The sequence below is a fragment of the Erythrolamprus reginae genome, chromosome 6 (assembly GCF_031021105.1).
Source record: "Erythrolamprus reginae isolate rEryReg1 chromosome 6, rEryReg1.hap1, whole genome shotgun sequence".
NCBI classification, from domain to species: Eukaryota; Metazoa; Chordata; class Lepidosauria; order Squamata; family Dipsadidae; genus Erythrolamprus; species Erythrolamprus reginae.
The window spans coordinates 28,853,224-28,875,142 of NC_091955.1; the positions used below are offsets into that span (position 1 = coordinate 28,853,224).

Genomic DNA, 21,919 nt, shown 5'->3' on the forward strand with positions numbered 1-21,919 from the left:
TTGAAAAAAATACACAAGTTCTGTTTTAATATGTGGATTTTAAGCATTTTAGCAGAATTTATTTTTTATATGATTTAGTCTCAATTATACATTACTGCAGTGGTTCTCAACATTTCTAAAGCCGCAACCCCTTAATACAGTTACTCATGTTGTGGTGACCCCCAACCATAAGTCTAGTGCCAATTCTTCCAATAGAGCTTTAAGCTGAATGGCAGGAAGGTCAGATGGACACCCCTGCTGTAAACACTTGATTGGTCAGATTGTAAAAATATGTTCCAAGGTGCCAGAATAAAAGCTTAAGTTCCTAACACCATGGGAAATTTGTCTTTTCCCATGGTCTTAGGCAACCTCTGTGAAATGGTCGTTCAACCCCCAAAGGGGTTCCGACTCCAGGTTGAGAACCACTGCATTACTGAAAACATTTGATTACACTATTAAATTATGAAGGGCTTTTTAAAGAGTGAAACTGAATAGATACTGTATGTGTTTCATCACCTTTTACACAATGACATCATATAACACATATCTTGTTAGTATTCTTTTTACCTTTTCGATTTCTTTTTCTAAAAAATTCCGTTGGGCAATCAAAATAATACACAGCAGCAAAACTGTTACTGCTTAAATTAATTAACAAGAAATTGATAAAAGTTTTTATTACATGGGTTTTACATTGTTACATTGGCTTTCACTTTTTAAATGTCATTTTAAATCCATTTTATTTTCCAAATGCTACAGTATGAGATATCATGTAAGGTATCCTTTATATCCTTTATTGTACTAAAAGTTCAAAAGATTTATTTAAATATTTTGTATTATATATAAAACTAATAAATCCTTTTCAAGCATACATTTCCTACATTCTTTGTATATGACCTATTAGCTTTACTAACACAACATTAATCTCCCAGGGCTCTGTTACAGAATGCTTAGGGATTTATAACCCATTTTTCTTCACTCAGACAATCTGTGTGTACTTCTCCACCCCAACCAGTGAACCTAAGTTAGCACTGATGGAAATAACTTGAATGCTGAAATGAAAAGGGAGATCAGAATAAAGCCAATGACAAGCCATGGCCATTAGTGAAACATAAAGCTGAGGAACCTGCATTTCTTGATCAGCTGTGTCTCCAGGACCACATCATAAGCTTCACAGGAAAGCATAGGATTTGAGCATCACCTGTTGTTGTCAACATTATATTCCAACTTTCTCTGCCACCTTGTCAGGGTATCTGCTGCTCCAGAAGAAATAATCTACTTCAACCTTATATTCTCTGGATGTATTAGACTATAAATCCAACCTAATGGTTATGCTGACTGTGAATATAATGGAAGTAGTGGTTCAACACATATGAAAAGTACCAGATTGAGAAAGGAAACAATGAAGTCATTTCTTCTTTTATAGTTTTTAGATATTATTTATTCCAGTCATAGGCATTTCCTTGGATAGTTTAATAGATGGGGCAATTTTTCCGGAAAATTTCTGAGAAGTTTAAGAATGCCATTGCTTCCATTTCTCTATGGTATGGAAGTTTTTAAAAAATGGACACAATTTTAAAATGCCCAACTTTTGACATCGGCAGAAGCTGAAGAATTAACCAAATGACCAAAAGTGTATTTGTGACATAAACTCTGTCTCCTATATATTTGTGTCAGATGTCACAATTGAAAATACAAAAAACTGCAGAGTTTGTATCACAACATTGTGTTTCATTATTCCTCCCCACCCCAACAATTCATCTGGTAGACAACCACAATGTTGTGGTTGGCTCTAGGCCAGCTCCTGGAGCTGGAGATTTTGATGTGGATTTGTGGGAGTCCTCTGTTTATTGGAGACCTGTCTGGTTGCCAGCTGACTCGGATAGTGAAACTGGCTCACAAGCAGAAGCAGACAGTGGAGGAGAAGAGGCAGACAGGGGGATGGGTGCAGCCAGCCCACCAGCCAGTTCTCCAGCTAGGGAATCCTCTGACTCAGAAGGGGATGATATCATGGATGACTCAATCTTGGATCCCCGTGTGCGCAGGATTCTGGGATGAAAGGATCAGTTGCGCAGGCACCAAAAGAGATAAGGGCATGCAGCTGTTCAGGGGTTAATTATACTACAGAGATTCTGATAAATATGGGAGTTTGGGAGTGCTTGGGCATGGGCGTTTATCCGTTTGTGTTTGTGTTTGGAAGAAGAAAGAAGATTCAAGCAGTGTGGGACTGTCTTCTGTTTTCAAGAACTCTTGTGAACTCTGACATACTTCCACTCAGAAGAGCTGTGAGGAATTTGATGTGTGAGAACTCTGGCTTTATAGTTTCATAATTTACTCCTCTGTTTTGGCACACGCCTCGGCATCAAAGAAACTTTGGGTGTGAGTAATTTGTCACCTCTTAGGATTTACTGAGCAGTAATTGGGAATTGCTTTACAAGACTCTGCATATAAAAGAGATTGATTTACTTTTCTTGCCGTCTGTTTGAAAATTATTCTGAACTGATAGGGGGCTAGTTGCCATTAGCCAGGCAGAACACACAATAGGTTCGTGGTTTCATTTTTAGTGATTGCAATATTGTATTGTCTGCATTAAATGCAGCAAGGCACATCTGCAAAATGTTGGAACAAAAATATAATTTTAGACCTTATTCTTACTTATTCTCTGGGGCAATTATTGGTTATAATTGAAGATACTGTATATCTGTGTTTATACTATTCAGATTATTGAAAAAAATAGGTTGCTTAAAATTATAAAAAAGCAACATATCCCACTAAGATATCCAATTTCACTTTCAAATTTATTAGTATTGCAGTTTGGGGGAATGTGATTCTAAATCTATAATAAGTTTTTATAAATGTATTAAGACTTATAATTAAAGGTCAAAATATTTATATTAACAAATCAACAAGCTGAAGATTGAAATATTTGATGTTTCTCATGATCATAAAATAAGACTAACTGAACAAAAAAAATCATCTTGTATTTATAGAGAATCCAGAAATATTTTAAAAGGCTGTCACCATTATTGAGTCACAACTGTGACCTGGGTAAGGGAAATTAACTTGTGGCTTATGAGTTATTCCACAATTTCCCCTTTTGGGTTTCATGCTCATAAATATATCACAAAAATATTTTCTTCCATTTCAGGCCTAGATTATTCTACATTTTCTATGCTTTGTAGATGTGAGTAAACTCCTCCATTATATATAAAATATACAGCTGTATGAAAAAGTATAAATCTATTGAGTGTGGCAAGGAACAAAAAACCCATTCCTCTTCAAAGTTGGAAAGACAGCACAACTCTAGTATTACCACTGTAGAATGTTCATACTTGTTTGCTTTCTGTTTATGGGCTGGCTCTCAATGGAATGGAAAGATAAAACAATATTATTCTGTGTGGTCAAGACTAATGACATGTTTAAAAAATGAGCTGGCTTTTTTTCTACATGGGATTTTTTTGTCATTTTTTTCTATTTGTTTTTTGTGTTTATTGCCTTCTTTAAAAATTTATTTTGTTTAATAAAAGAATTAAAATATCTTTTCTTAAAAAGAAGGCAAATTTCAAATAAGAATCAACATGCAAATCTGCCATAAGTAAGGTCTTTATTTTAGAAAATAGAATAGAATTTGTTTTTAAATAGAGTAGACCTTTCTAGAACAATTATTTTACAGGGTGAAATTATGGCAGGAATAAGGTTAGATAGATTGTTCAAGTTTCAGTATAACTGAATTTAAGTTTTTCAAAGAGGAACAAATGGCCACAGTTGGAATTACAAAAAAAATAAATGGCCACAATTGGAATTGAAGAATTGCGTGCTAAATATATCAGGAATAGAAAAGGAATAATAGATATTTGTTGTCAACCTTGGCAATGATTCTATTTGACTACATCAGCAGGAAAGGTAAAACCCAACCTTTCTTTTTTACTTTTTTGGTGCCAATTACTGTACTTTATTGTTCATCTACTGTAGAACATTTTTCATGGTGCCATTATATGAAACAATGTTTCCCAGCCTCAGCAACTTTAAAACGTATGGACTTCAAATTACAGAATACTATGTGGGCAATTCAGAAAGTTGAAGTCCATATAGTTTAGAGTTGCTGAGGTAGAAAAATTCTAATACAGTGGAACCCCGATATATGAGCAGCTCTACTTACGAGCTACTCGAGATACGAGCTGGGAGAGTAGAGAAATTTTTGTTCGACTCACGAGCTTCCATTCGGGATACGAGCCGAGAAGAGCCGGCCTGGCTTGCTTTGCTTCCGAGCTGATGCAGAGCCGAATAAAGCGTCACGCCCCTCTGACGCTTTCGGCGGCTTCCGAAGCGATGCTGGGCTCTTTTGCCGCCAAAAGCGTCAGGGGGGCGTGACGCTTTATTCGGCTCTGCAAAGCAAACCAGCCTGGCTCTTCTCCGTTCGTATCCAGCGCTTGGTGAGTCCTTGGCTTCTGCTGGGGGTGGGGGGATCTGAACGCTTTCTGCTGGGGGTGGGGGGATCTGAACGCTCTCCCTGGCTGGGAGCACTTTCGCTGCGAGAGAGGGCTTTCCCGAAAGGGACGGAGAAAGCCCTCTCTCGCAGCGAAAGTGCTCCCAGCCAGGAGGCTGCGAGAGAGGGCTTTCTCCGCCCTTTCGAGAAAGCGCGCCTGTCTGAAAAGATCCCCGCCGGTCTGGTGGGATTTTGCAGCAACCTCCGAGCAACCTGGGCTCGGAGGTTGCTGCAAAACCCCACCGGACCGGCGGCGATCTTTTCAGACAGGCGTGCCGATTCTCCGCTTTTAGCAGTGAGCGGAGAATCGGCGCGCCTGTCTGAAAAGCTCGTAGCTGGCATGGAACATCCCCCCCTGCCAGCTACGAGCTTTTCAGGCAGGCGCGCCGATTCTCCGCTCACTCCGGGTGAGCGGCGAATCGGCGGGTCTGTTTAAAAAGCTCGTAGCCGGCATGGAAAATCCCCCCCTGCCAGCTACGAGCTTTTCAGGCAGGCGCGCCGATTCTCCACTCACTCCGGGTGAGCGGAGAATCGGCGCGCCTGCCTGAAAAGCTCGTAGCCGGCATGGAAAATCCCCCCCTGCCAGCTACGAGCTTTTCAGGCAGGCGCGCCGATTCTCCGCTCACTCCGGGTGAGCGGCGAATCGGCGGGTCTGTTTAAAAAGCTCGTAGCCGGCATGGAAAATCCCCCCCTGCCAGCTACGAGCTTTTCAGGCAGGCGCGCCGATTCTCCGCTCACTCCGGGTGAGCGGCGAATCGGCGCGTCTGTTTAAAAAGCTCGTAGCCGGCATGGAAAATCCCCCCCTGCCAGCTACGAGCTTTTCAGGCAGGCGCGCCGATTCTCCGCTCACTCCGGGTGAGCGGAGAATCGGCGCGCCTGCCTGAAAAGCTCGTAGCTGGCAGGGGGGGATTTTCCATGCCGGCTACGAGCTTTTTAAACAGACCCGCCGATTCGGCGCTCACCCGGAGTGAGCGGAGAATCGGCGCGCCTGCCTGAAAAGCTCGTAGCTGGCAGGGGGGGATTTTCCATGCCGGCTACGATCTTTTTAAACAGACGCGCCGATTCGCCGCTCACCCGGAGTGAGCGGAGAATCGGCGCGCCTGCCTGAAAAGCTCGTAGCTGGCAGGGGGGGATTTTCCATGCTGGCTACGATCTTTTTAAACAGATGCGCCGATTCGCCGCTCACCCGGAGTGAGCGGAGAATCGGCGCGCCTATCTGAAAAGATCAGAGCCAGCATGGAAAGCCCCCCCATGCCGGCTCCGAAGCACCGGGCACCCCTCAGCCGACGTCTTTTCCCCTCAGCCCTCGGGCTTGCACGCATTAATCACTTTTCCATTGTTTCCTATGGGAAACAATGCTTCGACCTACGAGCTCTTCGACATACGAGGTTCCTTCCGGAACCAATTAATTTCGTATGTCGGGGTTCCACTGTATAAGGCAACTTAAGTACCATGATGCCCAACAAATGTTTTAATTCCTAAATACTTGGAATCTGGGAGCTACTATGTAGCACAAAAAATAAAATGCATGTGTGTTAAAGAAGTTCATGCAACATATATAGTTGAATGTTTTAGATATTTATTAGTCATGCAACTTATATTGCGGTTATTTTTAAGTACTTATTCTTAATCGTATAATGCACTGCAGCATCTGCAATGTAACATTTACTTCTGAATACTTTTATTAGCAGACAGCTGTACCTGTGCCACACATCTCAGCCAGATGTTAGACAGTCAAACCATGCTTATTAAGGAGACACTGCTTTTCCAAGCAGCCTTAGAATCTTCAAGTAAGAAAAGTGAGGTCCGTCTGAGGCCTGCACAAGAACATGAAGGAAGACTTCATAAGTTTGGTCAGAAGAAGCAAAGCCATGCATTACATATCTAGCAGAAAAAACAGAATTCATGAAAAACAAATTACCGGTAATGTCTAACACTGACATATAACATTTCATTAATTAAAACAAACTTAAGGTATTGTTAGACTACAATAAAAACTACAATGGAAGAATTATTAATATATTAATAATGAAGTATTCAGCTTTTTAAAAACATCATAGTTTAAATGAAGAGATAAATAGATTTTTTGGGTACAGATTTTCCTCTTAGTAACCTTATGACTTACCTTTTTTCTTTCTACACACTTTTGCAGTTCTGGTTTATGCAGAACAGGATACTGACAATTTCTCGGCTGCCATGTTATCTGCCTCCAATCACAGGTTCTATTATCAGAACAACTAAGGCAAGGAACAACCCACTGTCCTGGAAAGTAGATGATAACCATTCTTACACCTCAACCTGGAATTTCTTGATCAGAAATAAATTGGGCAGACATTTATGCCTAGAAATCAAAATACTTTTACTTTCTCTTGACCCAATATTAAAAGAAATGAACCCAAATGGAGGAAACTTAAAGCAAAAAAACAAATATTTGCTTGGCATAGAAATGGTACTTACTGTATTTTTCGGTGTATAAGACATACCTTTTTACCTCCAAAAAGTGTGCCAAAACCTGGGTGTGTCTTATACAACGAATGTTGCGGGGGGGGGGGGGGAGTTAGATTATGGTCAGCAGTGGCGGCAGCACCATTCCCGTGGTGGCTTTTCATGTGGTTTGGCAGTTGGCAAGTGACAATATCAACTCTGTCTTCATGAACGGATTTATACAGCATTTTGGAGTTATAATTGAAAATTAGCTATGCTTTTGTTACCTCTTTTTTAAAAACTGGTGCTGCAATAGACAGATGCCATTATTTCCAAAATGTGTAGTTTGTGCTCTGCTAAGTACCTAAAATTCCTTTTTCTAAGGCAAATGCATTATTTTAACCATTACTGAAATTATTCATAACTTAAAGCAGAAGATGATTTACCAAATTAGCTTGACTCTACTGGTTTGAGGGATGGGAGCTTGGGAGGGGACAAAAGCTTGGGCTTTTTCTTAATTTTCAAGTGGCAGGAAGCAAGGAATCAACATTCTTGTAAGAAGATGAGAGTATTATTAATATGCAACGAATATATTAAAAACATGCCTTTTACATCCCCTGTTTCGCATGTCTTCAACTGTGGCTGAGAAACGATTGACGCGTATTCAGCAGAGAGAGGCTGCAAACCACAAGATTCCTCAGGATGAATGACTGAGCCACAATCCTGAATTAAAATGGCAAAATACAACTGATTAATATATAGAATATCTTCTATCATCTCTGAACTATAATGGGCAATAATATAATTGAAAGGGAGAAAGAAGATATATGGTTTATCCATTCCTCAGAATGTTCTGTCTCCAGATTGCCAAATTTTTCATACCCTGATTGAGAAGCAGAATACATGTTTTGCAAGTAGAAGATATGAGGCTGAATGTCAGGCATATTTGTGGGAGACTTGGAAGGAACCTTCTCTGAAATAGAAAAAAAAACTTTCCAGTTTTTTTTATTACTCAATCAGTATAAAAATTCCAACACCTGAGTCCATGAGGAGAAGGGCAGCCTATCAATCTAAATTAATAAATAGATATTTGGCTAAAGATGGTAGACAAACACTGCTAATTTAGTCACATAATATTTAATGCTTGCTGAAGTTCCTTAGAAGAAGGTGGAGTGCCAAAGTAATCCAATAAATGAGTAGGTAAAGAAACCAACATTATTTATTTACAGGCACTAAGCAGTAGTAGGCCATAAAGCCTGCCCATGCATGTCTTAACAGAGACCACTAACTGAAGTTTCCAAGCAATATGATATTTTAGTTATAGCTGTAGATATAGATTTAGATTGTGTAAAGGTTACTCTTATTAGTGCTGGTTTTTAAAAATGAATTTCCTATGATTAAAATACTCCCAATTTTCTAGTGCATATCCTTGACTAGAATAGAATAGAATTTTTTATTGGCCAAGTGCGATTGGATCTACAAGGAATTTGTCTTTGGTTCATATGCTCTTAGTGTACATAAAAGAAAAGATACATTTGTCAAGAATTATGAGGTACAACACTTAATAATTGTCATACGGTTCAAATAAGCAATCAGGAAACAATCAATATTAATAAAAAACTTAAGAATATCAGCAACAAGTTACAGTCATACAGTCATAAACGGGAGGAGATGGGTGATAGGAATGATGAGACTACTCATAATCAGTTTGATTTTGATAATTACATACATTAAGATTTCTCTGTAAGTGTCTTTACAGATATCTGAGAAACGCTCTCACAACTCCATCACTAAGTTGACTGGAAATAATTGAAATTCTAGTCCAATTATTCCAGTCTGTTAGGATAAAAGGGATATAATTTAATGGTATGACAAAAAATTCTTCTACTCTAAAACAAATAACCTACAACCACTATATTGCTAATCATAAAACATGTATTTTAATTTCAATTACCATATTTTTGGAGTATAAGACGCATCAGAGTATAAGATGCACCTTAGTTTTGTGGGATGAAAATAAGGAAAAAAGGCCTCTGCCTTCCAGCAATTTGCCAAACAGCAAACAGCACAGATGATATACACTGTTTGTTGCGTATTTCTGTGCATGTGTGTCTGACCCATAGAAATAGCAAAGAATTGGTGAAACCTGTATTATGGCATTATATTAATACCAGAAGGTTTTCTTAAATGTAGTCACACTAACTCCTCCCAGTTATTTAAATAGATCTACTCCAAACATGACTAAATCAAGGTTTAACTTAGCTGCCTTATCTTAATACTGAAATTGGACACTGTAAAATATCAGATTTAAAATTGATGTTGGTTTCTAGAAGTATACATTATTCTATGCTATTTAAAAGAAGATACAGTAGCACTGGGCCTATTCAGATCAAGTATTTATTTCAAAAAGGCTTCATTTTGTTACGTTGTCTAGAACAATTAAAAAGCAGTCTTTAAAAAATCAGCCTAATAATTTGAACATTCTATAGACATTTATAGTTATTGACTTACTTCCTTGCGGTTTCAGCAGTCCAAATTTGCCAGCAGTCCACCTCCCAGCAATTTGCCTCCTTGCAGCTAGTTTCACTTTCAGTTCCAGCAGGTGGCCTGCCTGTGCTGAATCAGCTGTGAGTCAGGAGGCCAATCAACTGCTTGTGCTAATCAGGCTCTGCTTTGCTGCAAGGATGTAACTTGCTGGGAGACAGAGGCCTAGGGGGGAGGCTACATTCGATGTATAAGACACACCCAAGTTTTCACTCTCTTTTTTTGGGGGGGGGAGATTGCAGGGTATATTTAATGAAACATATGCTTGACTCATTAGTCAACAGCAGCAGGCATTCTCCTTTGTTCGTTTTGGTGGTATATATTATATATATATATATTCATTAGATTTGTATGCCGCCCCTCTCTGAAGACTCTGAAGTATGCTTTAATTCAAGCAGATGCAAACCAGAGTTTATTATTATAAACATACACTCTGCAGATTTATTATTATAAACATTAAAAATAGATGGACAAAAAATGACATTGTATATTATACATCCCCTCTTGAACAACCTTCTACAAGATGGAGAGATAGAAATGTGGAAGAGCATAGCAAAAGATTAAGTGAAATATAAATATGTTGTAGTTGATGCAGCATATAAATACCTAACTAACAACAAGTAAAGAAACAATAATGTGATAAGGTTCAAGTGAAATTAGATATGCAAAGAAACTGAAGAAGTATCTTTGTAAAACCAAATTATATCAAATTATGCCAAGAAAACAAAAATAAACATTAATACAGAAGCTAGGAACACTTTAGATTTATGACTATAATACCTCTAGTGAAATTATTTCCCATGTGGATGATGCTTCCATTAAAACAAAGACAGACACAAATTTCAGAGAATAATTAGAACTGCAGAAAAACAATTGCTACCAATCTGCCTTCCTTTGAGGACCTGTATACTGCACGAGTCAAAGAGGACAATGAAAATATTTACTGACCCCTCACAATCTGGGCACAAACTACTTCAACCCCTTCCCTTAAAATGACACTATAGAGCACTGGACTCCTGAACAACTAGACACAAGAACAGTTTTTCCCGAACGCCATTACTCTGTGAAGCAAATAATGCAGCATATTGCCCACACAATCCTGGTCCTCATTTTACCCATCTCGGAAGGATGGAAGGCTGAGTCAACCTTGAGCCGATGATGAGATTTGAATCGCTGACCTGCAGATATAGCAGTCAGCTTTAGTGCCCTGCAGTACTGCACTCTACCCACTGCGCCACCTTGGCTCATGTTGTCAAAACTATTCACCAAGTCTGCACTACCATTAATCTTGTCATTGTTCCCATCACTCATCTCCTCCCACAAATGACTGTATGACTGTAGCTTTGCTGCTTGTATCCTTACAATTTATATTGACTGGTTTCTAATATGATTTGATTCTTATTTGTACCCAGACTATCATTAAGCATTGTACCTTACTTTCTACTATTCCCAGAATTAAATAGCATAAAATATAGCAAAAATGAATTTGAGTTTAGCATGCTGTTTTTCTATTTAATCCCACAGCTGAACTCTTGCTTCACCCAAAACCTACACATTCTTCTTCAACTATAGTGCACCCACAATTGGCCAAAGATTAGGAGTTTGTTAGTACCTTTTTGAAATGTATGCAGCTGTGAAATTCAGCTCACTTCATCAGATATTTCTTCAAATTAAACAATACATTTTAATAAATTTTCTTGGTTGGGAAAGATGCTATGAGACTCCAGATTTTCTACCACCAGAGACTGCCTTCCTGCCTTTCTCAATTGTAATTTCTTAATAATTTGTTGTTGTTGCCAGAGATCTGACTATAAAATATGGGAGGTAAACCACCAAAAATCAAAAACATAATATAATAAAAGCAAAGAAACAAAGGCACATATTTTTTTCAGATCAGCTGAACAATCTAAAAAAGTAATTCCTGAATTCATGTCCATTATTCTGCATGTCTTTTGGAGGAAGTTAGCACCCACCCCTCTCCTAGAAGAATGCAATATTCTAGAAATATTAAAAAGGAAAAATATTATATTTCCTTGGATGAGAAATGGAGAATTTATTTTAGGCAGGAAGCAGACTCACTGTTAATAGCCTCCACAGTCTCAATAGCCCACAGCAGATGTCAGCCCCTAAGAGAGAGATAGTCAGGTCTATTCATTAGCAAATGCCTCACCCAAGATCCAACAAAGGTAGGATTAGCTGTTAGCCATAATAGGAATTGCCCAAAACCTTCTTCATTACATCATCAATGTTGTGAGTGATCCTGGACCAACTCTGGAAATGACAGTTTCTGAGGAGGATGACCCAGGCCCATCTTGGTACCCTAGGCCAGTGGTCTTGCCAGCTGATGCAGAGAGTGAGAGTGAGGGAGAGATAGACCTGGATGAACCTGGGGGACTACCAGAGGTGGCAGATATGCAGCAGAGGGCTACGAGCCAGAATGCTAAATTGCGCTTGCTGCTGCAGCTCGTAAGTTCTTGCGAGACCAGTGCAATTTTGCTGCTGCATCTGTGGATGAAGCAAAATTGCACACGGAGCAGTAGGTGCGCCCATGTTTCAGCAGGTGTGAAAGGAAAAAAACCTCACCAAAACACGTGCGCACCTCCATTTCTGTTCTGTCTGGGTCACTCCGGAAGCTATGACCAACCCAAAAAGATAAGCCAGACACACCGGTTGAATCCAAACACAGTTTTATAATGGTAAAGAGAAAAGAAGCCAACAGAAAATGTCCTTGCAGATCAGGAAAACACTGGAACTCCAAATAGATACATGAAGGCAATTGTTCATACAGAAACACAGGATCCTTAATGACAGACGAGGCTGTTGAGCTAACAGACACACACCTCCCACCAGTCTTCAAGGCTGCTGGGCCACGAGCCAGGAACAAAAACGCTGAGAGAAAATGCAGATAACACCAACTCCCCTTTGATAACACTCCACGCTGCCGGAATGGTTCTCATGCCTTATAAACCCTTCCCTGCTAATGAGGACCACACCCAACCCCCTGATGTTCCTCATTCACCGCTGATAATATCTATGCAGTTGAGATCTCCTTTGAGCTTTGCGTCTCTGCCGCATACTAATGATAGCTTGTGCGTCGTCATCCAGGGACTCCAGAGACTCACAGCTACTTGCTTGAGAGAGCCCTTCCCCAGGGCTCCCAGGCCTTGCATCACCTTCACTTTCATGACTGCACTGTCCGACTGCCAAGAACTCTCCTCTCCGCTCTCAGCCTCCCCCGGGCATGGAGCCAGCAGAGATGCAGCTGGTCTTTGATCTGGCTCAGGCTGAACCACAACAGTTTCCATGTGCGATTTTGCTTCCTTTGAGTGGGATTCCTCCTTTGGTTTTCAATCTATGTAGGTCCGAAACAAAACAATCACCCCGCAAAATTCAACCAGGCCTGGAACTCTAAAGACAACTACGAAATTACCCCTGCATGATCCCATCGGAGTCTGACAACCAATCAGAACACATGCTCAAATTCAAAGCCCGACAGAGGGCATAAATCTATTTCTATCTTTCACCCATGTGCTTCTTTTTTGCCTAGGACCGAAAAATTATGTGGTCCTGTCCATCGTTAAATCGTCTTTCCAAGCAGTCTCCATGTTGCTAGTGTGTTTCTTCCCGCTTGGAACTGAACCCAGATGGACATTTCTTCCAACACTTTCTAATTCTTTTAATCTATACTCCCATGCCTTGCATTGATTGCTGTGCTCACATTAATGGCTGTAACTATTCACTTCACAGTCACTTAAATCCTAGTACTCTCTGATGTTTAGCCAAAGGTGCAACTTGATCCAGAAACTTATTGGAGTTCCTCTTACACAACACATCCAGGGAATTCTGTATTGCCAGACATCAGGGCTAATAGAACAGCTGACAATTGCAAACTTTTTTTACATCCCATTCCTTAGGATTTACCTATCATTCCATCATATCCATCTCTGCCACAGAATCTGTTTTGAACTGAAAGGATCTTCCCTTGCATTTTGGTTATGTCATGAATTATTCTCTATTCCCCCCTTCTTTGCTTTTAAAATAATAAAAAATAAACAAAACACTATTATAATTATGACAGAAATATATACATTGTCCAAGAGAAAACACACACATAGAAAGAACTTTTACCATTCCCTCACCATTCAGTCAGAACTGAAAAAGTTTCTTGAGTTGCCGCAGTTTGCTGCTGGTGTTGGTGGACCCGCTTGCCTGAACCGCTTTTCAGCCTGCCACGAGGGCTCTTTGGCCAACGCCCGCCGGCACCCTGTGCTATGAACGCCCGGCACCCTGCCCATCCCTGGGGCTGAGCCGCCAGCCTCCCGCATTCGGTGTATAAGACACACCCAATTTTGAAGTAAAAAGGTGCGCCTTATACACTGAAAAATACAGTAATATTTCACAATGCACTACTTGTCACACGCAGCAGGTATAGGTAAAAATAAGAAACTCACAACAAAGTTAAGTAACATATTGATAAGAACTAAGACTAAAATAAGTGTCAGAGGATACAAAACAGGAGAAAGTTCTCCCACTATTATTCCTACTGAAGCGCATGATAAGACATTCCTTGAGATCATGTTTGTAAGTTTGCATGGTTAAGTTCCCAACTGATTGTGCCTAATACCATTACTTTTATTTTATTATTCCTATTGAAGAAAATGAAATAAGACATTCCTTGAGATCATTTCTTTAAGTTTGCATGGTTAAGTTCTCAGCTGATTGTGCCTGATACTACTTTTACATAACTATTTCATTTAGCCACCCCATTCTGTACATGTTTATCCTGTTCTTTGGAAGAAGTAATCTTTCTCTCAAAGACTGTAAGCCATCACAAATTTGCCAATATCAAGGTTACTGAATGATGAAAAAAATCATAAGTTTGCAGACCACTGCAGCACATGACTTAAATTCAGAACCGTTTTGGCACAAATACACCTTTGTGGTCTCTGGATTAATATTATGCTCGGCACAGCTTTTGAGCCAAACTGATAAAAATTTATTTTCCAACCTTAATTTCCCCTGTCTCCTGTTTTAAACAAAATAGGGAAAAGATGCAAAGCATGGCTTTTGGATTTCAATACTGTTAGAGAGCTCTGTAATGAATTATGATATCAGAAATATCATGAAGAAAGAGGCTGAAATTGGAGAGGTTAGCAATATTCTGAGATACTATATCCAACTGTCTCTAAAAGGATACATTCTAGGAGGGAATGTGCCGTAGTTTGATCCAATCCGCTTTAAGCTTGATTTTTCTATTGCTATCTATCTAGTGTGACAAATGTTTGTAGTTTATAAAGATGCAAGATATATGATGAAATTTGCCAAATTATATCTGGAAATCAACAGCATATGAACTAAAAATGTATAAGATGCCCAAAGGATCTTTTTACCTTCTCATTAGTTCTTTAAAAAAAAGAGAGTCAAGGATGCTTATAGTAATGCTAGACTCTTAAAAAAAAAAGATCCTGTGATCATGCAACATTCATTCCATACACACATATACCACATCCAATAGTAAGATTTTGGTCTGGCTAGTATTTATCTAAACATTAATTTGGGCAGTGTAGTGTTTAGAGTGAAATTCCTTTAAATCCTCATGTAAAACAACATGATTTGTAGTTAACATTCCAATTTTGGTGGCTTCTACTGTGTGGCAAATCAGGAGGTTGCCAGTTATCTCAAATATCTATTCTGTTGATGCAATGAAGAAACTATAAGATATGCAGACATCATTATTGAACTTTTGATATATGCGCATTTATTTGTACAAATATGTACATATTTCACTGCATATTTATTTTAAACACTATATTTATGTACAGGGATATAATAGGAAATAGAAAAATTGGATGAAAGGATTATAGAATAGAGATTAGCTTTCTCTGTCAGCCCCCTTCATTTCCAATCAGAATCTGTGAGACATCAGATTTAGGTATTTTGCAGTAAAAGTTACTGTAATTACAGAATAGAGTATCAAATAGCTGAAATGCTACTCAAAGAAATCGGGAGATTTAATGGTTACATGGATCCTGTAGTTTTCACCCACCCACTAACTTCAGTACATCTATACTCTTGGTATAGAAAAAAGAGGGGAAAAGATGCTATAATAAAGATGCTCTCCATTAATAGCAGTCCAAAAACATTCCCCCCCCCCAATCATATTGAATAGCCAAATTTTACAGTCCTGTAAGCATGCAGCAGTGAGGACCAGTTACTCACAAAAGGGGGAATACCAATGAGAAGACCCAATTGCAAGTACCCTGCCAGTGCCTCTCTTGGCAAGGGGACTCCCAACAGACCTTAAAAGGATGGATAATATACCATATAAGATGCACCCTTTTCCTTCCTAAAAGAGGCTGAAAATTTGGGTGCATCTTAAACTATGAATGTAGCTTTTTTTGAAACTTTTTTCCCAGTCTTAACTAGGTGCTTACAATCTTCCCTGCTCCTACCTTGCAGACTCTTTCATTGTTACTCTCTGTAAATCATGTTTTCCAAGCCCTAAATCTTTGCAGACTTTTTTTCATTGCTCTACTTGCTCCTAATGTTTCTTTCCAGCCCTAATGAGATGCTTATGATGTTCCCAGCTCTTATAGACTTGCAAGCTCTTTCATTGTTACTCTCTCCAAATAAGTTTTTTTCAAGACCTAACCAGGAGATAAAATAATGTGCTGAAGCTGACCAGACTAAGGACACTAAGTAGATGAATATCTGGTAGGCAGATTTTCCCCATATTTTCTTCCCCCAAAATTAAGGTGTGTCTTATAGTCTGAAAAATATGGTAGCTTAAAAACATATAAATAAGTGATAAATATATTAGCAAAGGAAAAATAAATTGTAGGGGCAACTATTAAGATAAGTTCAATTGATGAATGCAATTTATTCACTTCCATGCTACAATAATTGTTGTGCAATAGTTGATTTATCTTACCTATACCCCATATCCCCCCAACCCCACAAAAGATTAGTAGAAAATGTATAGTTATTGTAAAACAATATTACTATGATAAGATTGTCCCCAAGTGACAAAACAGAGGGACTGCCAAAATATTTTCAGTTCTCTACCTTATAACTATTTTCTTGGTGAGCTTAGATCAAGGGTGTCAAACTCATGGTGTCATGTTGTTTTCATGTGACACATCACAACTCCCCCCCCCCTTTAGTAAAGCAAGGTGGGCTCTGGCCTGCGCCTGCGATTTTAACTCCCCTGGTTTAGATTTGGATTTTAAAGCATTCAAATTCACCAGTCCCTGCACAAAATAAAACAGAAGTGAATTTCAGTCATTTTAATGTCAGCTTGAAGTTATTTAGCCAAATCTAGCTGGATTTTAACTCTCTCAGAGTAGCTAAACTAGGTTTATCAATGGCTGCTTCATTCTTAAAGTCATAGTTAATAAATATGGCAGCACTAGGAGAAGACTCCCACTTACACATAGATGTTAGTTTGAGTATTTTGATAATCATAATCTCATTTGTTTGGCCTTGATTATTCTATTCTTAGGAACTAAATCATTTTGGTTTGAAAAGTATACTCAGGGTTATGTGTGAAACAACTTTACACAAGAAACCCAGTTAGAAACCCAGTTATTAGTACAATTTGTGAAGCCAGACTCTCAATCTTATGATAGTTCCTTGCCATCCTTGTTACATACAATTTGTTGCAAAGTTCATAATATCTCAAATGATAAATGAAAGCGTTATTGTCGTCTTGATCCAGCTGGCTGGCACTACTACCATTTTATTTCCATTTCAATTTAAAACATTCTCTGCATTGTGGCATTAGTCACCTTCTTACAGTTATTCGGGTTCATTTGAAATATTCTCTGAATGAAAAATCTTCAATAGACTTGCCAGCCATGTGGAAATAAATATTCCACTCCTGAAGACACTTCATTAAATCCCTGTTTATTTCATTTGAATTGCAAAGGAACACTTTCAGAATTTGTTTTTATTATTATTATTATTGGTAAATAAAAGTCCAAATAAATCATTTGACTGAGTTCAGAATAGTTCGTTCCATTTTTCTGTCATACTGAATGTGATTTATAATACTGTTCTAATATTATTCATATTATTTAACACCAAAGAAGGACATGCTTGTCATGGCTTTCTGCATTTTTTCCAAACAAAGGAATTTGAGGGAGAGGATTGGGTGACCTCTTTCCCATTTGCAGTGGTCCAGATTTAAAGAAAGCTCTACACCCATGGAAAATAATCTTGAAGTGATGCTACATAGAATGGTTTTTACATATAGTGCACTTGGTGCTTTAGATTACCAGTTTTTAAATAGTAAAATCTTTTCCTTTCATCATTCCAATGACTTGCAAATAGGAAATTTTCTATTATTCTACTGTCATATCTCCCCCTCCCTCCCCCCTCCCATTTTTCTCTGTTCTCATATTTCATGACCCTGACCAAATCTCACTATTGTTCCTATTAGCAAGTTTAAGCAAGCGAACTTCAAACAGCCAAGGAACAGGTTACAAGCTTTAATGGGCACACAGATAATCATCTAAATTACATTTCTAGGACTGATGGACCAGACAGGCTTAGAGAGCAACTTTACTAGTTTTCACTGTTAATCAAAATGCATTGTGTATATCAGCCTTGCCCCTCTGTCTGAAGGGCTGGGCAATACTGATTAACAAAGGCAGCTGCATTAGCTTTCATCTCTCCTGAATTTTGCTCAGGAGGCCTAAGTGACATGAAAGGCAAATGTGACCACAGCTCATCACTGGGATATTATCCACCCTTGGCTTGCAGATGACTCTACTCAGTGAAACAGTTGTTGCCAATTTTCACGATCTGTTAACACTTAGGAACTTCATATGGTGACATATCCTCTTTCACCTTTATTGGGTGTATTGTCAAGGGAGAAGTGGAATGAGCGACTTCACATTGTCTGTGGAGTTCAAGAGTGATGGCTTGGGAGCGACTCAAAAGGTTTCAGTGAATGCATGTTCTAATTAACAGATAGGGCTTCATTTCAGAAAAAAAGGGACAAGTCATTCTGGGCTGGGTAAATGAAATTAATACTCCTACAAATGATCAAATGTCACTTCTTTTTTTTTTGCAAATGCAAAGCTTCTTAGAAATCTTAAAGAAATATATACACAATATTGCATATATAGGCCCCAATATCTTGACATATTTTATGTGAACCTCACTCAACATTTCACCAAATGTTCAGCGAGATGTCTTTAACTGATACTTTGCAAACAATGGTTTAAGTAATCAATTCCCCCTACCAATATTATTTAGTTTTAAGGTAATGGAAAAATCATACCTGTCAGTGTTTTTGATGCTATAAATAACATAATGATTGGGGTTTAGGTAAAGAGGGGATAATATAGAAAAAGTTTATAATTTGATAATCCTCAGGGATCCATTTATCTTCTTCATAGATGCTCTCATGATATTCATTATTGAAAATATGGATCTAACAATTGTCCAGATATGATGATTGATTTAACAATGAAATATGTGCAGGGAAATCCACACTCAAATTACAGAAGAAAAGAGAATGATTTTTTGTAAAATCTGCTTAGATTTTAGAAGGCCGTTTGGGCTAAATTAGAGAAGACACATTTTGTGGATCTAATTAAAGTCTCTTCTTAAACTTCAGGTGAAGAGCCTTCTCTGTGGCGGCCCCTCTGGAATCAACTCCCCCCGGAGATTAGAGCCGGCCCCACCCTCCTTGCCTTTTATAAGTTACTAAAGACCCACTTATGTCGCCAGGCATGGGGGAACTGAGATATCCCCCAGGCTTATATAGTTGTGTTGCATGGTTCCAATGTTGGGTTTTAGAATGTTTTTAATATTAGATTTGTTACACTGTCACTATTTTGTTGTGAGCTGCCCCGAGTCTGTGGAGAGGGGTGGCATACAAATCTAAATTATTATTATTATTATTATTATTATTATTATTATTATTATTATTATTATGTCAATACAACTCAGCAAACGAGATCACTATGCTGGATTTCATATTTCATCACCAGTCGGGCGCTTCCCAAGCACCTAGGATTGCATGATGTAGTGGCGAATTATGTTTGCCGATCCCAGTAAAGCGGCCTTTTGCAATTGACAGATGGAGATTTTGTCAATTCCAATGGTTTTCAAATGTCCGCTGAGATCCTTTGGCACTGCGCCCAGCGTGCCAAGTACCAATTGGTTGTTGTTGTTATTATTATTATTATTATTGTTGTTGTTAATAATAATAATAATAATAATAATATCTGTGCCTGTGCCTCCATCTGCTGCCATGGTATTACATAAATATGAGCCTCCTGCAACCATCCATCTACTCTGGCCCACCAATACATTTTGTGCCTCCCCTCGTGCTTCTGCCACCAACCTGCTGCTCGGATGGATAATCAACTCACCTGCCTACATGAGCTGCACAGCCCCAGAGTGCCCTGACCAAGAGGTTGGTGGGCTGCAGCTGCTTGTATACATTGATCCCTGCATGCTTGACGCTTTTTGTGCACACACCGGAGGGAATTGAGTACCCAGCCAGGCTCATCATCCTGAAATTGTGTTTCCTTGAAAATAAACCCTAATGCTTATTTTGGAACCCCCCCAAAATATAATTTGATTATTTTCAGGGAAAGACAGTAAATATCCTACACATGATTTTGCTATTGTTGTGTCTCATTTCACAAAGAAAAAAAATCAAAAGTCTTTAGATATTTCTCTGACATCATTTGGATAAAGGAAGAATGAGATGACAACTAATTATGAGCACTTGTTTTTTTAAAAAAATTAATAAAGAGGCTTAAAGAGAATTTAAATAATTTAAATGGCACACAGAGCTAATTCTTTCTCAGTTTCCAAGTTCTTAATGAAAATGAATGAAACTGGACCAACTAATTATTTTGATTGAAAGCTCTGACACAGCTCAGGCACTGAGAGATGATTACAGCAAAAATACACAAGGATAAATTGGGGAAAATTTAAGTTGCCATATAAATAACAATATTTGAAAGAATGAAGGAAAAAACCCCTGAAACATGTCAGATGAATTATTTAATCCAGGATATTTTTCCACTGATGCAATTTTCTTATTTCATTCAAAAAGATTTTGTGTCATTCTGTTGGATTTATGTCTTCTCTTTGGAGATATGGTATTGCCTAATGTCTATTTTATCCAATTGTGCTTGTAAAAGAAGAACCGCCATTTAATAAAAGGAATAGTTTTGAAGAAGCAATTAACACAGCCTAGTAAAACCTACCAGTATTTAACTTACAGTACAGTGTAAAAAAATCAAAAAGTCTTTAGGTATTTCTCTGACATCATTTGGATAAAGGAAGAATGAGATCACAACTAATTATAAGCACCTGTTTTTTTTAAAAAATAGTAAAGAGGCTTAAAGAGAATTTAAATAATTTAAATAATTTAAATTGCACACAGAGCTAATTCTTTCTCAGTTTCCAAGTTCTTAATGAAAATGAATGAAATTGGACCAACTGTGTGTTGGAACAGTTCCAACTTCGCCATATTTCCTTAATTTTGTTTTCAGATCCCTTATAATAGCAATAGCATGAAAGATTTATATACCACTTTACAGACTTCTCTAAGCAGTTTATAGAGTCAGCATATTGCCATCAGTATGGGGTTCTCCTTTTACTGACCTAGTGAGCCTAGTGAGATTCGATCTGCCAAACTGCAGTCAGCTGGCAGTCAGCAGAATAGCCTGCAGTACTTCACTTTAAGCACTGCACACCATGGTTCATGATTTCATCTTGAAAAGAAAGTAACATTGATTGGCTTATTTTCTTTATTATATCCATCTTAATATCAGCTAGTGAAATCAATATACCCAATAACTAAAAATAGCTCTATTGGATTTGACTGGAGATCAATCCAGTGGTCATTCCCTTGCTGGCTAGATGTCACAACTGCTTTAACTGAAGAGTCCTGAGGGAATTGGTTGGCTTACTTATTTATTTGTTTGTTTGTTTGTTTGTTTGTTTACTTACTTACTTACTTATTATTATTTTATTTATTTATTTATTTATTTATTTATTTGATTTATAATACCTGATGATGTGAAAGAAGTGAAAATCTTCAAATAATTACTTTTTTTAAAAGATAATCAATAATCAATTAAAATAAATTTGTTATACAGCTACATATTTTCTAGAAATGGAATTATCTTGCCAATGATATGACATCTTTAAAACACTTTCCTAATGTGTATTTTTTCACTTTATATATAAATTTTATACCATTACATATGACTTTTCAAGCTGTGGTAAAGTATCTTGGGTCATTTGATTCCACTTTGTTTGCTACAGAAAAAAATGATTAAAAAAAATCATTTCATTTTATAAAATGAAATTCATTATTGCATAATTGTATTTGGTAATTCAGAATAAGTTATTTATTCTAGGGCAGTGATGGTGAACCTTTTTTTCCTTGGGTGCTGAAAGAACGTGTGTGCATGCTGTCACGCATGTGAGAGTGCCCAAACCCATAATTCAATG

At 38.1% G+C, this 21,919-nt stretch overlaps 1 protein-coding gene across 3 annotated transcripts in view; it reads right to left on the reverse strand.

The window, feature by feature from the left end:
• Positions 1-21,919, reverse strand: part of CPED1 (cadherin like and PC-esterase domain containing 1) — a 128,061-nt gene that overhangs the window by 12,582 nt on the left and 93,560 nt on the right. The window contains exons 18-20 of one of the 3 annotated variants that reach the window (XM_070755456.1): positions 7,492-7,609; positions 6,588-6,724; positions 6,164-6,279 (exon numbers count right to left, since the gene is read on the reverse strand). In XM_070755456.1, the coding sequence (XP_070611557.1) occupies positions 6,211-6,279; positions 6,588-6,724; positions 7,492-7,609 (324 nt within the window). In that variant the 3' untranslated portion in view covers positions 6,164-6,210. Of the gene's footprint in view, positions 1-6,019; positions 6,280-6,587; positions 6,725-7,491; positions 7,610-21,919 lie in introns of those variants that run through there. The other 2 variants (XM_070755455.1, XM_070755454.1) reach the window with 2 other exon arrangements.